General features: G+C 38.6%; 1 protein-coding gene and 1 non-coding gene across 10 annotated transcripts in view; one reads left to right on the top strand and one right to left on the bottom strand.

The window, feature by feature from the left end:
- UBE2U (ubiquitin conjugating enzyme E2 U) overlaps positions 1 to 25,972 on the bottom strand; it is a 78,622-nt gene that overhangs the window by 38,908 nt on the left and 13,742 nt on the right. For all 9 annotated transcript variants that reach the window (XM_004002044.6, XM_027970829.3, XM_042249214.2 and 6 more), the window contains 2 exons: positions 20,039 to 20,159; positions 5,280 to 5,328 (listed from right to left, as the gene is read on the bottom strand). In XM_004002044.6, coding sequence (XP_004002093.2) covers positions 5,280 to 5,328; positions 20,039 to 20,159 — 170 coding nt within the window. The remainder of the gene's footprint in view (positions 1 to 5,279; positions 5,329 to 20,038; positions 20,160 to 25,972) is intronic.
- On the top strand, positions 7,983 to 8,089 carry LOC114111064 (U6 spliceosomal RNA). Its single transcript, XR_003587191.1, has one exon. It is a non-coding gene; the product is annotated as a U6 spliceosomal RNA (small nuclear RNA).

The raw sequence follows: 25,972 nt of genomic DNA, 5'->3' as shown, positions 1-25,972 counted from the left end.
ATCATGACTAAGAGCACAGGCTCTGGGATTAGCTGGCTTGGGTTAAAACATGGTGGCACCATTACTGATTAGCTGTATGACTCTGAACAAGTTACCTAATAACCTCTTCATGTGTTCAGAGACAGAATTTTCTCCAGTGGTGGTTGTGAACATTCAATGAAAGGATGCATGAAAAGAGTCAAGGAGGGCTTTAGCACCCCTCAGCACTCAGTGTCAGCTGGGCTCCTCATTGCCTTGCATAAGTACCTCATCATTCTTCTCCTGCAAACTCTAAATAGCTGTCATTCTGCCTTGCACACATGTGCTTAGTCACTCCGGTCATATCCGATGGCTCTACCTTGGTCTCTCCCTCCTCCAGGTTATTATGTCTCTGCTTGAAAGCCACAGTAGGTTATCTACTTCTATAGGATGGCATCTAAAAACTTTTACATAGAATTCGAGGCGGTTCATCATCTGGCCATTTCCAACCTTTTCTCCCATCATTCATCCTCACAGCCACAGGCTCCATTCACATGGAACTGTTTGCTGACGATCCTAAGTGTACCACAGGCTTACACATCCAAGTCTGTACAAGCAGTTCTATTAGAGACTCTTTTGCCCCCTGAGCCTATCAAAGTCATACTCATTACGATTCAGGTCCAATAAAAATAATACATACATGAAGGTTGTCACACTGGATATTGTGGTTGCCTTCCCAATAGCTGTTCCATTCTTCTCCCGTTCTTCTCCCACATGCCCTGTGGTCTGATGTGGGGACTGGATCTTACCCCGGCTCTAAATCAGGACCTCAGTGATAAGAGGAATCTGACCTAAATAGCTCCAATAATAGTACAGTTTATTCTAGCTTACTAGTATGTCCTGGTCTCTGAGACTGTTGATCCTCTTTGTTCTTCTTCAAGACTGCCTTGTTATTTTAAACCTTTTGCATTTCTAGATACATTTTAGACCACCTTATCAATTGCCAGAAAAAAAAAAAATAAGGCTGCTGAGATTTTGACTGAGAGTGAACTGAATCTACAATTTGGGAAGAATTGATACTGTAACAATATTGAGTCTTTTCTAAGTGGTAAACATTGTATATCTCTATTTCTTTAGGTATTGAAAAAAATCCTCCCATATATATTTTGTGATTTTCAGTATAAATGTCTTACTCATCTTTTGTTACATTTTGATGCTGTTGTAATGGTATTTTAAAGTTTCATTTTTATGTTGATAAAAATAGTTAATTTTTTAATATTCATCTTCTAGCTAAGATCCTTGCTAGATTTACTTACTAATTTTCAAACTTGCAAGTTTGTATATTATTTTGGATTTCAATATGTATGTAATTGTATTATCTGTGAATACAAATGGTTTACTGTATTCTTTCCAAATTTTATAACTTTTGTTTTTCTTCCCTCATTGCATTGGCTAGGACTACAGTACAGTGTTAGATAGAAACAGTAATAATGTGGATATTTGCCTTGCTCCTAAACTCAGGAGAAAAGGATTAAACATTTCACATTTAAGTGTGAGGTTAGCTGTTAGATTTCTGTTCAATTCAGTTCAGTCACTCAGTCATGTCCAACACTTTGTGACCTCATGGACTGCAGCACACCAGGCTTCCCAGTCCATCACCAACTCCTGGTGCTTACTCAAACTCACGTCCATCGAGTTGGAGATGCCATCCAACTGTCGTCCTCTGTCATCCCCTTCTCCTCCTGCCTTCAATCTTCAAAGCATCAGGGTCTTTTCCAATGAGTCAGTTCTTTGCATCAGGTGGCCAAAGTATTGAAGCTTCAGCTTCGGCATCAGTCCTTCCAATGAACATTCAGGACTGATTTCCCTTAGGATTAACTGGTTTGATTTCTGTAGATTCCCTTTATTGAAATAAGGAAAGTCTCTTCTATTCCTAGTTTAGTGAGAATTTTTATCATGAATGAGTATTAATGATTTTTCTAGATTAAGACAGATAATTCTATGTTTTTATTTTTCTTTTATTTGGCTAACTGAGTTACATGCATTGATTTTCAAATTTTAAACCAATCTGGCTTTCCTGAAACAAAGCTCACTTAGTCATCATGTACTATCCCTTCTTTATATATCAGTGGGTTTAATTTGCTAATATTTTGGTTAGGATTTATACATTTCAGGTTTATGAGACTACTGACCTATAATTTTCCTTTCTTGTAATGAATTCTGATTTTAGAATCAGAGTTTCGAAGTTTGGTGACATATTCACTGTCTCTATTTACTGGAAGAGTTTGAATGCCTTTTTAAAAAAGATTTTATTTGAAGTAACTTTAGATTTAGTAGAGTTGTAAAGTTAGTCGAATACCTTTAAAATTAGCCTTGTTAAAGTATAATTGACATTCAATAAAATGTACAAGTGTTAAGAGCACAGATTGATGAGTTTTTATAAAAGCATGCCCTTGCATAACCATAAGCCCAAACAAGTTACAGAATGTTTTCACTAGTCCTGAAAGCTCCCGACTGCCCCTTCCCAGTTAAGCTCCCTTGACACTTTGGGTTATCACTGATCCAGTTCTCTATCACCATAGATGAGTTTTGCCTGTCCTAGACTTCATACAAATTGAACTCTACAGCATGTACTCTTTTATTACTGAGTTTTTTTTTCCCCCTCAACATAATGCCTATATTCCTATTCCATGTTGTTGCATGTATCAACAATTTTATTGCTGAGAGTATTCAGTTTATAAATACAACATAATTTATTTATATATGCAACTGCTGAATATACAATATTGACTACTGATGGAAATTTTAGTTGTTTTCAGTTTGGGATATTACAAATAATCTGCTATGAACATTTCTGTACAAGCCTTTTGTTAATATATACTTTTATTTCTTTTAGGTAAATACTTAGGAGTGGGTTAGAGGGCAGGTGAACCTTAGACATGACAAGAAACTGCTAAACTGTGTTCTGAACTGGCTGTGGGCAGTCAATAGGCATAGCGACATAAGAGCACTACAGTACAATCACAGCTTCATCAATAACTGGGATTGTTAGTTTAAGCCAGTAGTGTGATCTTCCAATCTCCCCCATCTTAATATGTCACTGTGGTACCCATCCAGTTCAAATCACAATCTATTACTAATCCTTGATTCCACTTTTTCTCTTGCCCCAAAAAGGTCAAGCTAAAGCCTTGAATCCAGCCATTTCATCCACTTATCTCCCACTCCACATTTACCCCCTTAGCCCTAGCCCAAACCACGCATCTTTCCCCTGGTCTACTAAAGTAACCAAATAATTCTTTTTGTTTCCACCTTAGATCCTTCACAGTTGGTCCCCCAGGAGGCAGTTAAAGTGGTCCTTTTAAAATGTAAATCTGATTACACCTTTCTCTTCTTAAAAGCTGTCCAGTTGTGCCCCAATTCCCACTGCAAGATTAATAAAACGCAAATTCCTTACCTAGTTTATAAAGCCCTGTCTACATCTCTTACTCCACCCCTACCCATCTCTTCTTCCCTCTTGCTGTGTTCCAACTGCAGTGGGCTTCTTTCTGATCCTCTAACACATCTGTGTGCATGCTCAGTTCCGACCAACTTTGGCAACCCCATGGAGCCCACCAGGCTCCTCTGTCCATAGGATTCTTTAGGCAAGACTACTACTCGAACGGGTTGCCATTTCCTCCTCAGGGGATCTTCCTGACCCAGATCGAACTGGTGCCTCCTGCACCTCCTGCATTGTCAGGCAGATTCTTTACCACTTGAGCCACCTAGGAAGCCCTCCAACACACCTTGCTCACATCCAATACTCAATTAGTCAATACCCTAGCTATTCCCTCTGCCTAGAATCTCACTGTAGGTACTTATAGGTATAAGACATTATTCTCTCCCAACTTTTCACTTCTTTTTTTCCCTTTCAATGTCATGAATCTTGATTTTCCAAGAAAATAACAAATGCAAGTTGATCTCACCATGGTTCTTGAGTCATTTCTGAACACAGTTCTAGTGAACTCTTTCTTCCAGGCTCCAGATTTTATAGTCCTATGATCAGTGCTGGATCCTCATGGTGCTGTCTGGTTACCCTGCTGCCTGTCTGATGAGGGACTCAGCGCCCCAAAGAACCAAAGGGCCAAAGTTTCCTCCCTGTAACAGGGTCTCCCCTTCTTCCTGCTCCTGCCTGAGACAAATGCCACCATTGCTACTGGCTGGGCTTCATCTCAGTGCTGGGGGACAGACAAGGCCAATGCTCTTGCTGTCATGTTCCAATTAACCATTTTATCAGTTGCTCTGGGTCTTCTCATTCTGAGGTTCTAACACTTCCAGGCAGAGAGCCCCTTGGTATAACATTGTCTCACGTTCTGGGACAGAGTCCGGATCTGAGTGTTCCTTTTGATTTCAGTCTTTTGGGAACATTTTACTATTATTAATCCACTAAGAGGATCCTTGTTTTGGAGCATGTACAGTATAAAACCAAGACAGAATAAGTATTATTTCAGCAGTAGTAAATTGGCTATTTTCTATGTAGAAACAGTCTGATTGACTATTAAAATAAGGCTGATGGCAAATGTTAGAGAACCTAAAAGCTGCAGAACCTACACCTGTCCAAGTGTTCAAGGTCACACTCTCAGGTGGTCTCCCAAGGGTACAATGGCTGCAACCTAACTCTCACAATTTTGCTCCAAGACTTATTCTTTCCCTAAACTGCTTGGATTTTTATGATATATAATGGTCGGGCTATAATGTAGACAATGGTCTTGTTTTTCCTTTTCAGAAATAAAAAATAAAAGACTAGGCAACTATAGAACAGTCTGCTGGACTCTGTGGGAGAGGGAGAGGGTGGGATGATTTGGGAGAATGGCATTGAAACATGTATAATATCATATATGAAATGAACTGCCAGTTCAGGAACAATGCAGGATACAGGATGCTTGGGGCTGGTGCACTGGGATGACCCAGAGGGATGGTATGGGGAGGGAGGTGGGAGGGGGATTCAGGATGGGGAACACATGTACACCTGTGGTGGATTCATGCTGATGTATGGCAAAACCAACACAATATTATAAAGTAATTAACCTCCAATTAAAATAAATAAATTTATATTAAAAAAAGTCTAGGCAACTAATATAGCTACATCCAATTTTAATGAAATAGTCTAGAAAGAACTCAAGATTTTCACATTCTTCTTGAAAAAAATCATTTTTAAAAGGTATTGGAAGGGAAGATATATTTAAATGAAATCATTTTTCTAAGTCAAAAAATGAAAATACAATTTAAGTCAATAGTTCTTTTAGTGTATAAATTGGCATAGAACTGTGTAAAGGAAAACTTACCTGTTAAGTTTATCTTGCTCTTTTGGTGACTCAGAACCATCATCTTTTGCTATAAAGAAAAATATGAAAAGATTCTGGTTTACTTAAGGAAGACTGAATATATGGCCCTATGTGCATTCTTTCCAAAGCCCTAATAAGATGGTAAGAAAGGAATAAAAATAAGGTGTTTGGAGAAGGAAATCGCAACCCACTCCAGTATTCTTGCCTGGAGTATACCCATGGACAGAGGAACCTGGCAGGCTACAGTCCATGGGGTTGGGGGAAAATATAAAGGTGTAAAACCTCAAGAAGAGCAAAAGAAAGATGGCAAGAAAAATGTTCAAGATAGAAAGCAGATGTCAAGTGGTAACCATCTTAACAGGTCATAGAAATCTGAAACCTAATGACATGATGAGAGAAGGCCAATAAAAAGCAAGCAGATTTACCCTTCAGAACTTGAGAAACAACTTAGGAATTGGAGGTACTAGATACCTCTGAAAGGTGAAATGTATAGTGTAGATACCAAAGACATAGCCTTTATCCTATGCAACCAGACGACCACTGCTGCCTAGGCAGGAGGGAAGATACCTTATTCTGGAGAGACTGACCCAGAGAGATTCAGGGGACAGTAGAATAAGAATATGGTAAGGGACTGATGACAGAGAATAAATCAAATAGATCATATTGAATAAGCAATATTCCTTACTCTCTCTCCTTGTCCGGTTCCTAGAGTGTAAGTAGTTAACCTTTCTCTCTTCAGGCATATGACTGGAGGATTCATCTCAGAATAAACAGTTAAGCCTAGCTAATGGTAAGGTCAGATCCTCAGTGAATAATCCTATAATGAAACAAAACCATCAGCAAGTCTAGTCTGTATCCAAAATTTCCAGTCTTTTCAATGAATGATTGTCATTCATCATTTCATTCATCATTCAGTGAATGATTTTCATGTATCATACAGATGCACAGTTAAAGATGGGTAGATAATTGAGTAAAGTCCTTATTGTGAATGATAACAACGAGAACAGGAAGAAAATAGGATACGAGAAACATACTTTTCTGGAAGTCCAAAACTAAAGAATTAGAGTTTAAGATTCAAAAAGCCTATGAAATGCTCTACATGATGAATGAGGAGGGAAAAAAATGTAATTATATCAAGAAGTATTATCAAGAAATTTCAGACCACTGGGAATAAAGAGAAGATTTTAAAAGCTTCCACTGAAAATAAATCACATGTGGAGAAGCAGACATCTGAATGTAAGCAGACTTCTTAAGGGTAATACTGGAAAGTAGTCTTTACAATTTTGAAAGAAAACTATTTTCAAACTAAAGTGTAACCAAATTATGAACATATGAGAGTGGAGTGAATACACTGTTAGGCATGTAAAGTAATGAAAGGTTTAGTGCTCCTGTACTAGGAAGCTCCTGGCAGAAGTGTTTCAACAAAATGAAGGAGCAAACCAACCAGGAGGAAAAGGCAAGATCACGCAAGAGCTCCCATTCAATAGGTGGGCAGAAAGGTCTTCCCAGGATTCCTGTGAGAGAACTGCCAGTTCAGAACTGGAAGAGGAGGATGAATGAGTGCCTCAGCAAAGGTGTTTCCCAGGGGGAAAACCAAACTGAATACCAAAACTGTTCTTCGCAGTTTTGTCAGAAAGTTTGGGGGAAGAATAAACGGTAGATATTCTTCCAAAACACAAACCAAAATAAATCCAAAAAACAAAACCAAGGGAATAAAAATATAGGCCATTTGTCCATGAAAATAAGTCAGTCAGGGCTCATCTGTGAAAAATATTTACTAAGTCATATGAACATAAATGAATGATACTAGGAGAATGGGGGAGAGAAAATGTGAGTGGAAATGGCACCATAAAATTTCAATCTTTATCTTTCAGAAGAGGCCCATGAGTCATATCTAAACTGAAAATCCTAGAATTTTAGTATGGAATTCACTTAGAAATACACTGGTAATTCCAAAAGAAACAGCTAAATGTGTTGAAAGCTGTTGGTACCTTGTGGGGGGTGGGGGCACCTTTTAGTTATGGATGGTGGGGCTTATAAATCCTTAAAAACTGTATTTCCTTAAAAACTGATTTGGATTATTTGTCCTTTAAAGCTATGAACAAATACTTCTTTGACAGAAAATAGATACTTAAGATCTTTAGTAAAACTGCTTTAAAACTTGGCTTAAAAGTTATTAGACTATCTGGTGCAATGAAGTACAAACAGGAAAAACGAGGTTTGTAACCCCAGCAAACAGATCCACATACGCTATCCCTGTTAATGTCAGAATTTTTACACTGCCTGACACCTGTAGATATCAGATCTATCTGTGATAATACTGTAATCATCAACAACAAAATTATGGTTGAACGATGGTACTAAAGCTCATGTTCCTTAATTAGTAAGTTATCCTATGGACCAAATTCCTTCTTCCTGATATTCAGAAAGAATATTTTTCCAGAGGAAATGGAATTCTTCTAGGAATACTCAGCCACCAATACTCCCTTTGAAGGAAAAAAACACCTGAAATTCTGAGACATCATCTGCTTCAGCTGTAGAAACAAGTTTCTTTAAAACCTGTTCTATTGTAATGAGGACTTTAAAAAGAACAGTGAACAAATGGAGAAGTTAACTGAAGAAGAATCAAATGCTTATCACATCTTCCTCACTGTAAGCAGAATGGGATGTATTTGCACAATTTTTTTTTTTAAGTACTACATAGTGCTCTCTTTGGCAGCACATATACTAAAATTGGAATGATTCAGAGAAGATTGGCATGGCCCCTGCGCAAGGATGACATGCAATTTTGTGAAGCATTCCTTATTTTTGAGAACACCAGAGAACTCCTGACTCCAGGGTACATTAATCGACAGGAGCTCATCAAACGCCTCCATACCTACACTGAAACCAAGCACTGCCCAAGGGCCAACAAGTTCCAGAGGAACACATACCATGCAAATTCTCCAGCAACACAGGAACACAGCCCTGAGCTTCAATATACAGGCTGCCCAAAGTCTTTCCAAATCCATTGACATCTCATAACTCATTATTAGACACGTCATTGCACTCAAGAGAGAAGAAATCCAGCTCCACCCACCAGAACACCAACACAAGCTTCCCTAACCAGGAAACCTTGACAAGCCACCCGTACAACCCCACCCACAGTGAGGAAACTCCACAATAAAGAAAACTCCACAAACTGCCAAAATACAGAAAGGCCACCCCAAACACAGCAATATAAACAGGATGAAGAGGCAGAGGAATACCCAGCAGGTAAAGGAACAGGATAAATGCCCACCAAATCAAACAAAGAGGAAGAGATAGGGAATCTACCTGATAAAAAATTCCAAATAATGATAGTGAAAATGATCCAAAATCTTGAAATCAAAATGGAATCACAGATAAATAGCCTGGACACACGGATTGAGAAGATGCAAGAAAGGTTTAACAAGGACCTAGAAGAAATTAAAAAGAGTCAGTATATAATGAATAATGCAATAAATGAGATCAAAAACACTCTGGAGGGAACAAACAGCAGAATAACAGAGGCAGAAGATAGGATTAGTGAAGTAGAAGATAGAATGGTAGAAATAAATGAATCAGAGAGGAAAAAAGAAAAACGAATTAAAAGAAATGAGGACAATCTCAGAGACCTCCAGGACAACGTTAAACACCCCAACATTCGAATTATAGGAGTCCCAGAAGAAGAAGACAAAAGAAAGACCATGAGAAAATACTTGAGGAGATAATAGTTGAAAACTTCCCTAAAATGGGGAAGGAAATAATCACCCAAGTAAAAGAAACCCAGAGTCCCAAACAGGATAAACCCAAGGCAAAATGCCCCAAGACACATATTAATCAAATTAACAAAGATCAAACACAAAGAACAAATATTAAAAGCAACAAGAGAAAAACAACAAATGACACACAAGGGGATTCCCATAAGGATAACAGCTGATCTTTCAAAAGAAACTCTTCAGGCCAGGAGGGAATGGCAGGACATACCTAAAGTGATGAAAGAAAATAACCTACAGCCCAGATTACTGTACCCAGCAAGGATCTCATTCAAATATGAAGGAGAAATCAAAAGCTTTACAGACAAGCAAAAGCTGAGAGAATTCAGCACCACCAAACCAGCTCTCCAACAAATGCTAAAGGATCTTCTCTAGACAGGAAACACAAAAAGGGTGTATAAACTCGAACCTAAAACAATAAAGTAAATGGCAATGGAATCATACTTATCAATAATTACCTTAAATGTAAATGGGTTGAATGCCCCAACCAAAAGACAAAGACTGGCTGAATGGATACAAAAATAAGACCTCTATATATGTTGTCTACAAGAGACCCACCTCAAAACAGGGGACACATACAGACTGAAAGTGAAGGGCTGGAAAAAGATATTCCATGCAAATAGAGACCAAAAGAAAGCAGGAGTAGCAATACTCATATCAGATAAAATAGACATTAAAACAAAGGCTGTGAAAAGAGACAAAGAAGGACACTACATAATGATCAAAGGATCAATCCAAGAAGAAGATATAACAACTATAAATATATATGCACCCAATATAGGAGCACCGCAATATATAAGACAAATGCTAACAATATGAAAGGGAAAATTAACAATAAAACAATAATAGTGGGAGACTTTAATACCCCACTCACACCTATGGATAGATCAACTAAACAGAAAATTAACAAGGAAACACAAACTTTAAATGATACAATAGACCAGTTAGACCTAATTGATATCTATAAGGCCATTTCACACCAAAACAATGAATTTCATGTTTTTCTCAAGCGAACACGGAAACTTCTCCAGGACAGATCACATCCTGGGCCATAAATCTAGCCTTGGTAAATACAAAAAAAATTGAAATCATTCCAAGCATCTTTTCTGACCACAATGCAGTAAGATTAGATCTCAATTACAGGAGAAAAACTATAAAAAATTTCAACATATGGAGGCTGAACAAGACACTGCTGAATAACCAACAAATCACAGAAGAAATCAAAAAAGAGACAAAATATGCATAGAAATGAATGAAAATGAAAACACAACCCCAAACCTGTGGGACACTGTAAAAGCAGTGCTAAGGGGAAGGTTCATAGCAATACAGGCACACCTCAAGAAACAAGAAAAAAGTCAAATAAATAACCTAACTCTACACTTAAAGCAACTAGAAAAGGTAGAAATGAAGAACCCCAGGATTAGTAGAAGGAAAGAAATCTTAAAAATTAGGGCGGAAATAAATGCAAAAAAACCACAAAAGAGACCATAGCAAAACCCAACAAAGCCAAAAGCTGGTTCTTTGAAAGGATAAATAAAATTCACAAACCATTAGCTAGACTCATCAAGAAACAAAGGGAGAAAAATCAAATCAATAAAGTTAGAAATGAAAATGGAGAGATCACAACAGACAACACAGAAATACAAAGGATCATAAGAGACTACTATCAGCAATTATATGCCAATAAAATGGACAACTTGGAAGAAATGGACAAATTCGTAGAAAAGTACAACTTTCCAAAACTGAACCAGGAAGAAACAGAAAATCTTAACAGACCCATCACAAGCACAGAAATTGAAACTGTAATCAGAAATCTTCCAGCAAACAAAAGCCCAGGTCCAGACAGCTTCACAGCTGAATTCTACCAAAAATTTAGAGAAGAGCTAACACCTATCCTACTCAAACTCTTCCAGAAAATTGCAGAGGAAGGTAAACTTCCAAACTCATTCTATGAGGCCACCATCACCCTAATACCAAAACCTGACAAAGATGCCACAAGAAAAGAAAACTACAGGCCAATATCACTGATGAACTTAGATGCAAAAATCCTTAACAAAATTCTAGCAATCAAAATCCAACAACACATTAAAAAGATCATACACCATGACCAAGTGGGCTTTATCCCAGGGATGCAAGGATTCTTCAATATTTGCAAATCAATGTAATACACCACATTAACAAATTGAAAAATAAAAGCCTTATGATTATCTCAATAGATGCAGAGAAGGCCTTTGACAAAATTCAACATCCATTTATGATAAAAACTCTCCAGAAAGCAGGAAGAGAAGGAACATACCTCAACATAATAAAAGCTATATATGGCAAACCCACAGCAAACATTATCCTCAATGGTGAAAAATTGAAAGCATTTCCCCGAAAGTTAGGAACAAGACAAGGGTGCCGACTTTCACCACTACTATCCAACATAGTTTTGGAAGTTTTGGCCACAGCAATCAGAGCAGAAAAAGAAATAAAAGGAATCCAAGTTGGAAAAGAAGAAGTAAATCTCTCACTGTTTGCAGATGACATGATCCTCTACATAGAAAACCCTAAAGACTCCACCAGAAAATTACTAGAGCTAATCAATGAATATAGTAAAGTTTCAGGATATAAAATCAACACACAGAAATCCCTTGCATTCCTATACACTAATAATGAGAAAATAGAGAAATTAAGGAAACAATTCCATTCACCATTGCAACAAAAAGAATAAAATACTTAGGAATATATCTACCTACAAATTCAAAAGCAGAGACATTACTTTGCCGACTAAGGTCCCCCTAGTCAAGGCTATGGTTTTTCCTGTGGTCATATATGGATGTGAGAGTTGGACTGTGAAGAAGGCTGAGCACCGAAGAATTGATGCTTTTGAAGTGTGGTGTTGGAGAAGACTCTTGAGAGTCCCTTGGACTGCAAGGAGATCAGCCCTGGGTTTTCTTTGGAGGGAATGATGCTGAAGCTGAAACTCCAGCACTTTGGCCACCTCATGTGAAGAGTTGACTCATTGGAAAAGACTCTGATGCTGGGAGGGATTGGGGGCAGGAGGAGAAGGGGACGACCGAGGATGAGATGGCTGGATGGCATCACAGACTCGATGGACGTGAGTCTGAGTGAACTCCAGGAGTTGGTGATGGACAGGGAGGCCTGGCGCGCTGTGTTCATGGGGTCGCAAAGAGTCAGATAAGACTGAGCGACTGAACTGAAATGAAAGAAACTAGAGACCTATATATAGAAAACTATAAACCACTGGTGAAAGAAATCAAAGAGGACACTAATAGATGGAGAAATATACCATGTTCATGGATCAGAAGAAACAATATAGTGAAAGTGAGTATATTACCCAAAGCATTCTATAGATTCAATGCAATCCCTATCAAGCTACCAATGGTATTTTTCACAGAGCTAGAACAAATAATTTCACAATTTGTATGGAAATACAAAAAACCTCGAATAGCCAAAGCAATCTTGAGAAAGAAGAATGGAACTGGAGGAATCAACCTGCCTGACTTCAGGCTCTACTACAAAGCCACAGTCATCAAGACAGTATGGTACTAGCACAAAGACAGAAATATAGATCAATGGAACAAAATAGAAAGCCCAGAGATAAATCCACACACCTATGGACACCTTATCTTTGACAAAGGAGGCAAGAATATACAATGGTGAAAAGACAATCTCTTTAACAAGTGGTGCTGGGAAAATTGGTCAACCACTTGTAAAAGAATGAAACTAGAACACTTTCTAACACCATACACAAAAATAAACTCAAAATGGATTAAAGATCTAAACGTAAGACCAGAAACTATAAAACTTCTAGAGAAGAACATAGGCAAAACACTCTCTGGCATAAATCACAGCAGGATCCTCTATGACCCACCTCCCAGAATATTGGAAATAAAAGCAAAAATAAACAAATGGGACCTAATTAAAATTAAAAGCTTCTGCACAACAAAGGAAACTATAAGCAAGGTGAAAAGACAGCCTTCAGAATGGGAGAAAATAATAGCAAATGAAGCAACTGACAAAGAACTAATCTCAAAAATATACAAGCAACTCCTGCAGCTCAATTCCAGAAAAATAAATGACCCAATCAAAAAAGGGGCCAAAGAACTAAATAGACATTTCTCCAAAGAAGACATACAGATGGATAAAAAACACATGAAAAGATGCCTAACATCACTCATTATCAGAGAAATGCAAATCAGAACCACAATGAGGTACCATTTCATGCCAGTCACAATGGCTGCTATCCAAAAGTCTACAGGCAATAAATGCTGGAGAGGGTGTGGAGAAAAGGGAACCCTCTTATACTGTTGGTGGGAATGCAAACTAGTATAGCCACTATGGAGAACAGTGTGGAGACTCCTTAAAAAACTGGAAATTGAACTGCCTTATGACCCAGCCATTCCACTACTGGACATACACACCGAGGAAACCAGAATTGAAAGAGACACATGTACCCCAATGTACATCGCAGCACTGTTTGTAATAGCCAGGACATGGAAGCAACCTAGATGTCCATCAACAGATGAATGGATAAGAAAGCTGTGGTACATATACACAATGGAGTATTACTCAGCCATTAAAAAGAATACATTTGAATCGGTTCTAATGAGGTGGATGAAACTGGAGCCTATTTTACAGAGTGAAGTAAGCCAGAAAGAAAAACACCAATACACTATGCTAACATATATATATGGAATTTAGAAAGATGGTAACGATAACCCTGTACACGAGACAGCAAAAGAGACACAGATGTATAGAACAGTCTTTTGGACTCTGTGGGAGAGGGAGAGGGTGGGATGATTTGGGAGAATGGCATTGAAACATGTATAATATCATATATGAAACAAATCGCCAGTCCAGGTTCAGTGCATGATACAGGATGCTTGGGGCTGGTACACTGGGATGTTCCAGAGGGATAGTATGCAGAGGGAAGTGGAAGGGGGGTTCAGGATGGGGAACACGTGTACACCTGTGGCAGATTCATTTTGATGTATGGCAAAACCAATACACTATTGTAATTAGCCTCCAATTAAAGTAAACAAATTTATATTAAAAAATAAATAAAAACAATGTTTCATTGAGAAAAAATAAAATAAAGTACTTCATAATGTGAATTAGTAGTATAATCTCCCTAATATTTCTATAATTCTTCTCTATTCTTATATTTTGGCTGTCAGTAATTATAGTTTATTCAGATAGCATCTGAAACTTAGTAGAATGACTCTCCTTTAACAAAAGCTAAAGCAAGAGGATATGATGGCTGGATGGCATCACCGACTCCATGGACGTGAGTCTGAGTGAACTCCAGGAGTTGGTGATGGACAGGGAGGCCTGGCGTGCTGTGATTCATGGGATCGCAAAGAGTCGGACAAGACTGAGCAAATGAACAACTGAACTGAACTGAACTGAAAGGAGTATACCTAGCTAAGAGAAAAATTATTACCTTAGGTTTGGCTACGATTATTTATTTTTATATTCTTATACATTTTATTTCAACCAAAGATTTTTTAAAATTATATGAACTCTATGCTTTGAATAGGGCTTCCCAGGTGGCTCAGTGGTAAAGAATTCATCTGCCAACGCAGGAGACACAGGAGATGCCGGTTTGATCCCTGGGTTGGGAAGATCTCCTCCCCTGGAGGAGCAAATAGCTACCCACTTCAGTATTCTTGCCTGGGAAATCCCATGAACAGAGAAGTCTGGTGGGTTATACCCCACAGGGTTGTAAAGAATCGGACACAACTGAGTGACTGAGTATGCATGCATGCATGCTTTAAATATCAAAATAAACATGCTAAAAAAAAAAACAATTTGACCATATTCCCGCACAGAAATAAAAATCCACTGGGACAAAGCGAAAAAAAAAAGATAAGATGTATGAGCTTACAGCAGTTCCTCATTATTAGCAGGAGATACCCTCCAAGCCTCCCAGTGGTGCTTAAAAACATGGACAGTATGAAACCCTGTATACATTATACTATGTTTTTTTCCCTATACATACATACTTATGATGAAGTTTAATTTGTAACAGGCACAGTAAGAGGTTGACAAGAATAATTAATAATAAGATGGAACAATTGTAACAACATACTACAAGAAAAGTTATGTGAATGTGGTCTCTTTCTCTCTCAAAATACCTTGGACAAATTTAATGTCTTGTTTCCATCTTAACTAAGCACTTATGCTTTGTGGCCATATCTTTTACACTTTGAGGTATGACAGCAAAATTAGCATGGATTTCTTTCTCCTTCACAATTTCATGGATAGAAGATTTGTTCTTACTGTAAATCGTAGCAACCTCAGATATGAGATTTTTTTCTTACTAAGTCAAGAACTTTCACTTAAAGGAAGCAAGCACTTTATGGCTTCTCTTGACATGTGTGAATGGCCAGCAGCACTACTCTTGCACTTTGGGGTCATGATTAAGTAAGGGTCACTTGATCAGAAGCACTAAGATACCTCAGATATCAGACAGTTCATTTGATAACACAGATGGCTACTAAGTGACTAACGGGTGAGAGATACTGAACAAAGAGATCATTCACACGCTGGGCAGGATGAAGCTGGATGGCAAGAGATTTCATCATGCTACTCAGAACGATGCACAATTGAAAACTCATGAATCATTTACTTATGGAATTTTCCATTTAATACTTTTAGATGGCTAAAAACGGAAAGTGAAATGGTAGATAAGGGGGGACCACTATATATGAAATCCCTTTGTAACAAATTAGAAAGTCTCTAATTTACTCAGAATCTAGGAGGCAACACAGTTATTTTATACATTGTCTTCTTCCAGACCTCCAAGTTTCCATAAACAAACTGAAATATAACTTGGGAGGCACTTGAAAAATCCCCTTGTCCAACTCCTGACACTGGGCAAAATATTCTTTGACAACATCCCTGAAAATCAAGTCATTAAGCTCTGCCAAATGAACGAAAGCTATGAAAGCATACCTTTGGTGATAGGGAGATTACCACCTGTCAACACTGTCTTGCCCATTCGTAAGTGACTTGAATGGTTAGAAAATCTTTCCTTGTGTTTGGTCGGCTGGGACCTGCTGGATGGACTTTCCCCTGAGGGATGCTGCAAATGCAACATCTAGGAAGATCAGCTAACCTAACTGACTGTAACTGATTGCCCAAACTGGAATGAAGGGAGTGAAGGGAGAACTCAACATGATTACCCCAGGACTGCTCCAGGCAGTTTGGTATGTGTGAGCACCAAACTATAAGTAAGGGGGTCAGAGTCCAGGCCACAAGAAGAGGCTGCCGAGACATGGGAAGGTCATTGGGATCTGCAAAAGTTGGGTTTGAGCTCACAGCTTGTGCATTCTTGTCAATCCACCAAGGCAAAGACCTAGCTCTTCAGGCACACAGCAGATGGTAGGCAAACTCTGGGGAATGAGAGGCACTGGCATGTCTACATACCAAATGGGAGTCTTAGGCTTAGGATAACAAAAGTAATTCCAGACCACTGATTATGAGAGAAAAAAAAAAAGTTCCTGGTGTATTCAAGGTATGTTCTGACACAAAATAGGGTGAAGCCTGTATACCGTGGACATCAGTGACTACAACCTACCAGTTCTGGGGAAGATATGACTGACTTGCAGCTTCAATTTTAGTCTGATATTAGTATCCTGGAACAATGGAGAAGAAATTTCCCTTTTCTATAGGCAATCCCTTCAGATATTTGAAAACAGATTTTACAACTGCCTTTTAGCTTTCCTTCCGTTAGCTAAGTGTACAGTTTCTTCAGCACAGGAAATGTGAGGCTCCAAGTTGAGCATGCTTGGAGGGCACAACAAACCAGAGTCAGGAAAGCTATCATCTTACACATGCTTGGTAAATTATTATTATTATTAATTAATTATTATTCACATCAGGCTTCTGTTCAAAGAGTTTTCTGATAGTTTTTCATAGACTAATGTTCTGCCATGAAGTCAGGTCTCTTCTCTTCTGTACTTGGAAATTTAATTCTTTGATCCCAAATGGATGACTTTATGCTCATTGCATTAAATTGGAGGTTTGCATTGCATTATCCCATTGGAGGGGCAATGGGAATATCCAGGTTGGCTCTCTGGCCTTGTAGCTTAGCTCCGTGTGGCCTTGGGCTAATCCTTTTACCTTGATCCTCAGCTTCCTCACTGAGGAAGAGGCTGAGGATCAGGCAGATAAATGCATGTGAAAGCACTCTGTAAACTATGAAGTAAAATCAGGATCCAAGTTTATGTGTTTTTTATTCATTCAATCTACAAATGTTTATTCAATACCTATGGCCAGACACTGCTACTGGGCATTGACAATATTGTTGTAGCCTAAAATTAATGCCTACAGAGATGATACAGCTAGCTGCCTCTTGAGTTTCTCATGTATGTAATTAATTATCTACTCCAGTTCTGTGTTACCTGAGAATGGGATAATAATTTCTTCTATGTACTTTCTAGACCTCTTTATCAATACATTAAATGAATATGAGATCTGATTCTAGCAGTAATCAGATCTTTTTTCAAGTCATTAAAGTGAAAGTGGCTCAGTTGTGTCTGAATCTTTGCGACCCCATGGTCTATACAGTCCACTGAATTCTCCAGGCCAGAATACTGGAGTGGGTAGCTGTTCCCTTCTCCAGGGGATCTTCCCAATCCAGGGATCAAACCCAGGTCTCCTGCACTGCAGGCAGATTCTTTACCAGCTGAGCCATCAGGGAAGTCCAAGAATGCTGGAATGGGTAGACTATCCCTTCTCCAGTGGATCTTCCTGACCCAGGAATTGAACCAGGGTCTCCTGCATCGCAGGCAGATTTTTACCAGCTGAGCTACCAGGGAAGCCCAAGTCATTATAGGTAATTAATTCTCACTGGATGTTGTTTTCCACAGAAATCCACATGGTACTATACGACCATCTAATTTAGAGTGAACATGGTTTTTTGCACTTTATTTTCCACCATAGCAGCTGCTTCTGCTTCATTACAGCAGTCTTTCCCTACAAAGCTGCAGAAAATCATTTTCTTCCTGGCACTAAAGGTACTCCTCCAGTCCTGCTGAGAGGGCAGGAAAGCTGAGAACTATTCACTGTCTTGGATTTCCACATATTTCACCAACACACATAAAGCAAACAGTGAAAACCTGCCAAAGCACTATTTGTTTTGTCGCTCATTTGTTCAGTGATTTGGCAACCTGGACAGCTTTCCTGTCTGGGTTGATGGCAAAGCTGGAGGACTGAAAGGAATGAAGGGTGACATTGAGCTGAGAGAAAAGAAGAAAAGAAAGGGCCACCTTGTCTTCCAGTTTCTTCTCATCCTTCTCTTTCAGGATCTAAAACCAAAATCTAATGCACAGAATCATTTATCATGAAAATTCTCTACAACCGGTTCTTAAATTACCATTCACCAGAATGTGGATATAGCTTTGTATAGAATATTCTTGTGCAAGGATAGTACTGTAGGGCTTGATGGAAGATTAAGGGATATGTATTGTTCATTTGCTCATTCCACAAACATTTCCTGAGTGGAGAGGATACAGCAAGGGAATGCTACAGATTCTGGTTGGTCAGAAATATGATCAGCTTGAAGAAGTACCATTCCTCTGTGGACACACCAGCCTTAAAATTGTCAAGAGAATTCTGAAGAACTCTGTGACAATCATGACATATTTGAAGATACTGAAAAAGATGTCTGATCAATACTGCCCAGATTCAGATGCTCTGCGGAAAAGCACTTGAACTTCATCGCAAACTGTACACATTTAATGAACTGGCAGGTCCCAGAAGGGGAAAGAAGAAGAGACCATGGACATCTAGTGAAGAGAAAAAACACAAGAGAGATCAGTTTGGAAGAGTGAGCCTGAGCAGCACGGCCTGCTGATTGGGGAGGTAACAATGCCAGTTACTGTGTGATGCTGTTGGGTACCGCTGAAAGGAAGGGCAGATTGTAAAGGAAAACGCTATGTCACCAGGGGCCCAATCCTCACCTGTGGCTAACCCTTCTGGGCAAGAGGAGCCAATAGCTTTACTATTCTCATTGTAGAGAAAGCAAAGGAGCTATGGAGGTGATGGAGTTAAGAGTTATGAAAGGGTTGTGGGTAAGAAGAGAGTGAAATGACCAAGGGTATCAGAAAAACACTGGTCAACACAACAGAAAGACTGCAAAGCCTCAGTCATTGCCACATGGATTCTTTGAAGGAAAACCTAGAAGGGGACCTCTCTGGAAAAAAAATGCTGACAGTTTTCCTAACCAAGGAGAAAGGAGTCTCAGATTAGTAAGATCTGGTGGTTACTGAGGGTGAAGTCTGAGAAATAGCTACTATAGATCAGAGAGTTAAAAATTGATGTCATATCTTTATGACATGGGCCCCATTTGTCCATATGACCATGACATTTAAAGATACTAAGCTTACAACTTTTGATAATTAAAAAAAAAGGATCACACTAAACCAAATGGAGAAAGACAAATATGAAACTGCTTATATGCGGAATCTAAAAAAATGATGGAAATGAACCTATATACAATATAGCAATAGACCTACAGACATAGAAAACAAACCTGTGGTTACCAAAGAGGAAAGCAGGGTAAATTAGGAGTTTGGAATGAACATATATACTCTACTATACATAAAATACATAATCTATAGGGACCTACTGTACAGCACAGGGAATTAAACTCAATATTTTATAATAACCTATAAGAGAAAAGAACCTGAAAAAACACATATATAAAATAGATAAATAAGTATGTATAACTGAATCATTTTGCTGTACACCTGAAACCAATACAACGTTGTAAGTGAATTATACTTCAATTAGAAAAAGAAAGGATTACACAGATGGATTTGACACAGGTATGACAGGAGAGATCTTAGTATGATTTCATTACTGAAAATGGATGCAGAAAATATTGTTGTATGCAAGTTACTTGCTACATCATTTACTTGCTATGAATCATTAATAACTGGCAAATAACAATAAGTAGTCACTTCTTACATGGTAACGGCCGGTGGAAAAGTCGTAGAATTATTAGTCTGTACAGAGTTTCATCTTTCATCAGTATATGGGCTGCTTCCAAGTTCACTGGATTTTCTAGCACTGGATTAGAAAGCATAACCTATAGGAAAACATATAAAACATAGAATTTTTAAAGCAGCTTTTTTCTTAGGGCAAAAAGACAAACCAGTACATACAACATTCAAGAAGCATTTATAAATGCCTACAATGTGTCCACCTGGAGGCAAAGACAAATGAGACATGGTCCTTATTATCAAGACACTCATGATCTATCTTGGTTTTATATTGTACATTCATGAGCCAAACATTAGGATCAAAGCAAGTTACAAGTTCCTCCTTGAAATTATTCCTTCCTATCACATAACTTTAAATTGATTTATGTGTAAAGGGAACTAAACATTAGGAAACACTGAAACATTTCATTAAAAATAATTATAACATGAGATCATATTTAGATCATGAATAAACAAACACATGTATTAAAAGCTTGCATGTAATTCAATATCCCCACAGGTCACTGAATGCTTAATTTGGTATCACTAGTAGTTTTCTCTGCTGAGAAAGACTAAAGGGAGAAAGAGAAGAGGGTGACAGAAGATGAGATGTTTGGATGGCATCACCCAACTCAATGGACATGAATTTAGGCAAACTCCAGGAGATAGTTAGAGACAGGGAGGCCTGGCGTGCTACAGTCCATGGGGTTGGAAAGTGTCAGACATGACTTAGAGACTGAACAACAAAAACAAGTAGTTTTCTCAACATCCAAAAAATTAAGATCATGGCATGTACAGAGTTTAATCTTTCATCAGTATATAGGCTGGTTTCAAATTCACTGGATTTTCTAGCACTGGATTAGAAAGCATAACTATAGGAAAACATATAGAACATAGAATTTTTAAAGCGGCTTTTTTCTTAAGGCAAAAAGACAGACCAGTACATACAACATTCAAGAAGCATTTATTAAATGCCTACAATGTGTCCACCTGGAGACAAAGACAAATGAGACAGTGTCCTTTCTCTCAAGACACTCATGGTCCCATCCTTCATGGCAAATAGAAGGGGAAAAAGTAGAATCAGTAACGGATTTTATTTTCCTGGACTCCCAAATTACTGCCGTGACTGTAGCCATGAAATTAAAAGATGCTTGCTCCTTGGAAGAAAAGCTGTGACAAACCTAGGGAGCATATTAAAAAGCAAAGACATCACTTTGCCAACAAAGGTCCACATAGTCAAAGCTATGGTTTTTTCAGTAGTCATGTGCAGATATGAGAGTCAGACCATAAAAAAGGCCGAGCACTGAACTGATGTTTTTGAATTGTGGTGCTAGGGAAGACTCTTGAGAGTCCTTTGGGCTGCAAGGAGATCAAACCAGTCAATCCTAAAGGAAATCAACCCTAAATATTCATTAGAAGGACTGATGCTGAAACTGAAGCTCTAATACTTTGGCCACCTGATGTGAAGAGCCGACTCATTGGAAAAGACCCTGATGCTGAGAAAGACTGAAGGCAAAAGGAGAAGAGGGTAGCAGAGGATAAGATGGTTGGATGACATCACTGACTCAGTCGACATGAGTTTGAGCAAACTCTTGGAGATAGTGAAGGTCACGGAAGTGTGAATGCTGCAGTCCATGGGGTCACAAAGGGACATGACTTAGCGACTGAACAACTGTAGTTTTCTACCACTGCTGTAACAAACTGCCACAAAGTTAGCATCTAAATCAACACAAATTTATTCTCTCAAATTTCTACAGGTAGGAAGCTGGGGTTGGTTGTACTGGCTTCTCTTCTCAAGACTGCACAAGACTGAAATTAAGGTATCTGCTGGCTGGGCTCTTATCAGAGGTTCTGGGAAGAATGTGTCTCACAGTTCAGGTTTCTGTTCAGTTAGTTCAGTTCAGTCACTCAGTTGTGTCCAGCTCTCTGCGACCCCATGGACTGCAGCACGCTAGGTTTCCCTGTCCATCACCAACTCCCAGAATTTGCTCAAACTCATATCCATTGAGTCGGTGATGCCATCCAACCATCTCATCCTCTGTCGTCCTCTTCTCCTCCTGCCTTCAATCTTTCCCAGTATCAGGGTCTTTTCAAATAAGTCGGTTCTTCACATCATGTGGCCAAAGCATTGGAGTTTCAGCTTCAGCATCAGTCTTTCCAGTGAATATTCAGGACTGATTTCCTTTAGGATAGACTGGTTGGATCTCCTTGCTGTCCAAGGGACTCTCGAGAATCTTCTCCAACACCACAGTTCAAAAGCATCAATTCTTAAGCACTCAGCTTTCTTTATAGTCCAACTCTCACATACATACATGACTACTGGAAAAACCATAGCTTTGACTAGATGGACCTTTGTTGGCAAAGTAATGTCTCTGCTTTTTAATATGCTATCTAGGTTGGTCATAGCTTTTCTTCCAAGGAGCAAGCATCTTTTAATTTCATGGTTGCAGTCACCATCTTCAGTGATTTTGGAGTCCCTAAAAATAAAGTCTGTCACTGTTTCCACTGTTTCATCTGTTTGCCATGAAGTGATGGGACCGGATGCCATAATCTTAGTTTTCTGAATGTTGAGTTTTAAACCAGCTTTCTCATTCTCCTCTTTCACTTTCATCAAGAGGCTCTTTAGTTTCTCTTTGTTTTCTGCCATAAGGGTGGTGTCATCTGTATGAACTTATAGATCTTTCTCCCTGTAATCTTCAGTATGCTTCATCTATCCATTCATTCATTTGCTTCATTCATTCAGCATTTCACATGATATACTCTATATATTTAAATAAGCAGGGTGACAATATACAACCTTGTCATACTCCTTTCCCTATCTAGAACAAGTCTGTTGTTCCATGTCCGGTTCTAACTGTTGCTTCCTGACCTGAATACAGATTTCTCAGGAAGCAGGTAAGGTGATCTGGTATTCCCATCTCTTTAAGAATTTTCCACAGTTTGTTGTAATCCACACAGTCAAAGGCTTTGGCGTAGTCAATAAAGCAAAAGTAAAGGTTTTTCTGGAACTCTCTTGCTTTTTCGATGATCCAGTGGATGTTGGCAATTTGATCTCTGGTTCTTCTGCCTTTTCTAATTCCAGCTTGAACATCTGGTAGTTCTAGGTTCATGTACTTTTGAAGCCTGGCTTGGAGAATTTCAAGCATTACTTTGCTAGTGTGTGAGATGAGTGCAATTGTGTGGTAGTTTGAGCATTCTTTGGCATTGCCTTTCTTTGGGATTGGAATGAAAACTGACCTCTTCCACTCCTATGGTTGTCTGTTAGATGAATTCAGTTCCTGAATTCACTGTTTGTAGAACTGTTTTCTGTTTCCTTGCTGATGGTTAACTGGGGGCTGCTCTCAACCCTGAGACAACTCTTGCTGGTACTTACACTTGGACCTCTATGTCTCAGAGGCAAAAGTGTGAAAAAAACCTTCTTTTGCTTGGACCTCTCCTACCATTTCCTTTCCTCCATCTTTACTCCATTTCTTTGAGAGACTCTTATCTTCCTCTTCTATTGGTAAGGGCTCATGTGATTATTTTGGTCATCCCCTTGCATAATTCAGGAAACCTTTCTATTTAAGGTGAGCTTATTAGTAATGGTAATTCCTTCTGCAAAATTCATTCACATCTAGATTAGAGTTTGACTGAGTAACCAGACTGTGGAAGTCTTGGGGACAGTTTCAAAATTCTGCCTATAATAGTATCTGCATATCTGGATAACATAGGTGACCAGTAGGAACCAAAACATGGTAGTTCTGGCTATGATCTTATTTATCTGGAATCTCAAAATTAATATTAATACAAATTTGAAATATTTATTCAGTAATTCAGTATGCTGAATGTTAGTTTACAACAAACAAACTAGATAATAAAATATAGCCAAAATAATTACAACCAGAATCTAGATAATAAAATATAGCCAAAATAATTACAATCAGAATGTTAAGTGTAGATACAGCTTGGAGTAGATTATTGTGGCTTAAGAGTCATGGAAATGATAGCAATTTTTCACTAATAAGACCAGTAATCTGACAGCTAATATTTCAAAAGCAACAAGAATTTTCTTTTTTTTCATATTTGGAAAACATACTGGGCTATATTTTCAAGAATACTGCAACTGCTTAAACAAGGATTTGATGTGGATTGCACTATATCTTCCAGAGTGGGTGGGAAGCAGATGAAACTTTTCTTTAAGAGTAAGCTTTTGCTCTTTGGTTGGAGAGAGAGTCTTACTCAGAGAGACACATTTGGTAGAGTTTATTCAATGGTCTTTGCATTCACCACTATGCTTAAGAACTTGCATATAATATACACACAAGCTACATTTAATGATTTTTTAAGAATTGGAATGAAAGGAATAATTAACATACACAAATCAGATACCCTGCAGAAATAATAAAGGTCCAGCTTCTAAAGTAGCCTTGTGATAACATGAAATAAGATAAAAAGCTATCCAGAGGATAAATAAATTTGAAGGATCAATAAACAACTATACCAGTTCAGTTCAGTTCAGTCGCTCGGTTGTGTCAAACTCTTTGAGACCCCATGAACTGCAGCATGCCAGGCCTCCCTATCCATCACCAATTCCCAGAGTCCACCCAAACACATGTCCATTATGTTGATGATGCCATCAAACCATCTCATCCTCTGTCATCCCTTTCTCCTCCTACCCTCAATCTTTCTCAGCATCAGGGTATTTTCCAATGGTCAGCCCTCTGCATCAGGTGACCAAAGTATTAGAGTTTCATCTTCAACATCAGTCCCTCCAATGAATACCCAGGACTGATCTCCTTTAGGATGGACTGGTTGGATCTCCTTGCAGTCCAAGGGACTCTCAAGAGTCTTCTCCAACACCACAGTTCAAAACCATCAATTCTTCAGTGCCCAGCTTTCTTTATAGTCCAAAAGAAAGTCTCACATCCAAACATGACAACTGGAAAAACCATAGCTTTGACTAGACTGACCCTTGTTGGCAAAGTAATGTCTCTGCTTTTTAGTATGCTGTCTAGGTTGGTCATAACTTTCCTTCCAAGGAGCGTCTTTTAATTTCATGGCTGCAATCACCATATGCAGTGATTTTGGAGCCCAAAAAATTAAAGTCAGCCACTGTTTCCCCATCTATTTGCCATGAAGTGATGGAACCAGATGCCATGATCTTCGTTTTCTGAATGTTGAGCTTTAAACCAACTTTTTCAATCTCCTCTTTCACTTTCATCAAGAGGCTTTTTAGTTCCTCTTCACTTTCTGCCATAAGGGTGGTGTCATCTGCATATCTGAGGTTATTGATATTTGTTCTGGCAATCTTGATTCCAGCTTGTGCTTCTTCCAGCCCAGCATTTCTCACGATGTACTCTGCATAGAAGTTAAATAAACAGGGTGACAATATACAGTCTTGACATACTCCTTTTCCTATTTGGAACCAGTCTGTTGTTCCATGTCCACTTCTAACTGTTGCTTCCTGACCTGCACATAGGTTTCTCAAGAGGCAGGTCAGGTGGTCTGGTAATCCAATCTCTTGCAGAATTTTCCACAGTTTATTGTGATCCACACAGTCAAAGGCTTTGGCATAGTCAAGAAAAAGCAGAAATAGATGTTCTTTTGGAACTCTCTTGCTTTTTTCAATGATCCAGCGGATGTTGGCAATTTGATCTCTGGTTCCTCTTTTATAAAACCAGCTCGAATATCTGGAAGTTCATGGTTCATGTACTGCTGAAGGCTGGCTTGGAGAATTTTGAGTATTACGTTAGCATGTGAGATGAGTGCAATTGTGAAGTAGTTTGAGCATTCTCTGGCATTGCCTTTTTTTGGGATTGGAATGAAAACTGACTTTTTCCAATCCTGTGGCCACTGCTGAGTTTTCCAAATTTGCTGGCATATTAAGTGCATTATCTTTTAGGATTTGAAATAGCTCAACTGGAATTCCATCACCTCCACT

This window comes from Ovis aries, chromosome 1 (assembly GCF_016772045.2).
Source record: "Ovis aries strain OAR_USU_Benz2616 breed Rambouillet chromosome 1, ARS-UI_Ramb_v3.0, whole genome shotgun sequence".
Lineage (NCBI taxonomy): Eukaryota > Metazoa > Chordata > Mammalia > Artiodactyla > Bovidae > Ovis > Ovis aries.
This window is presented reverse-complemented; position numbering and strand designations above follow the sequence as displayed.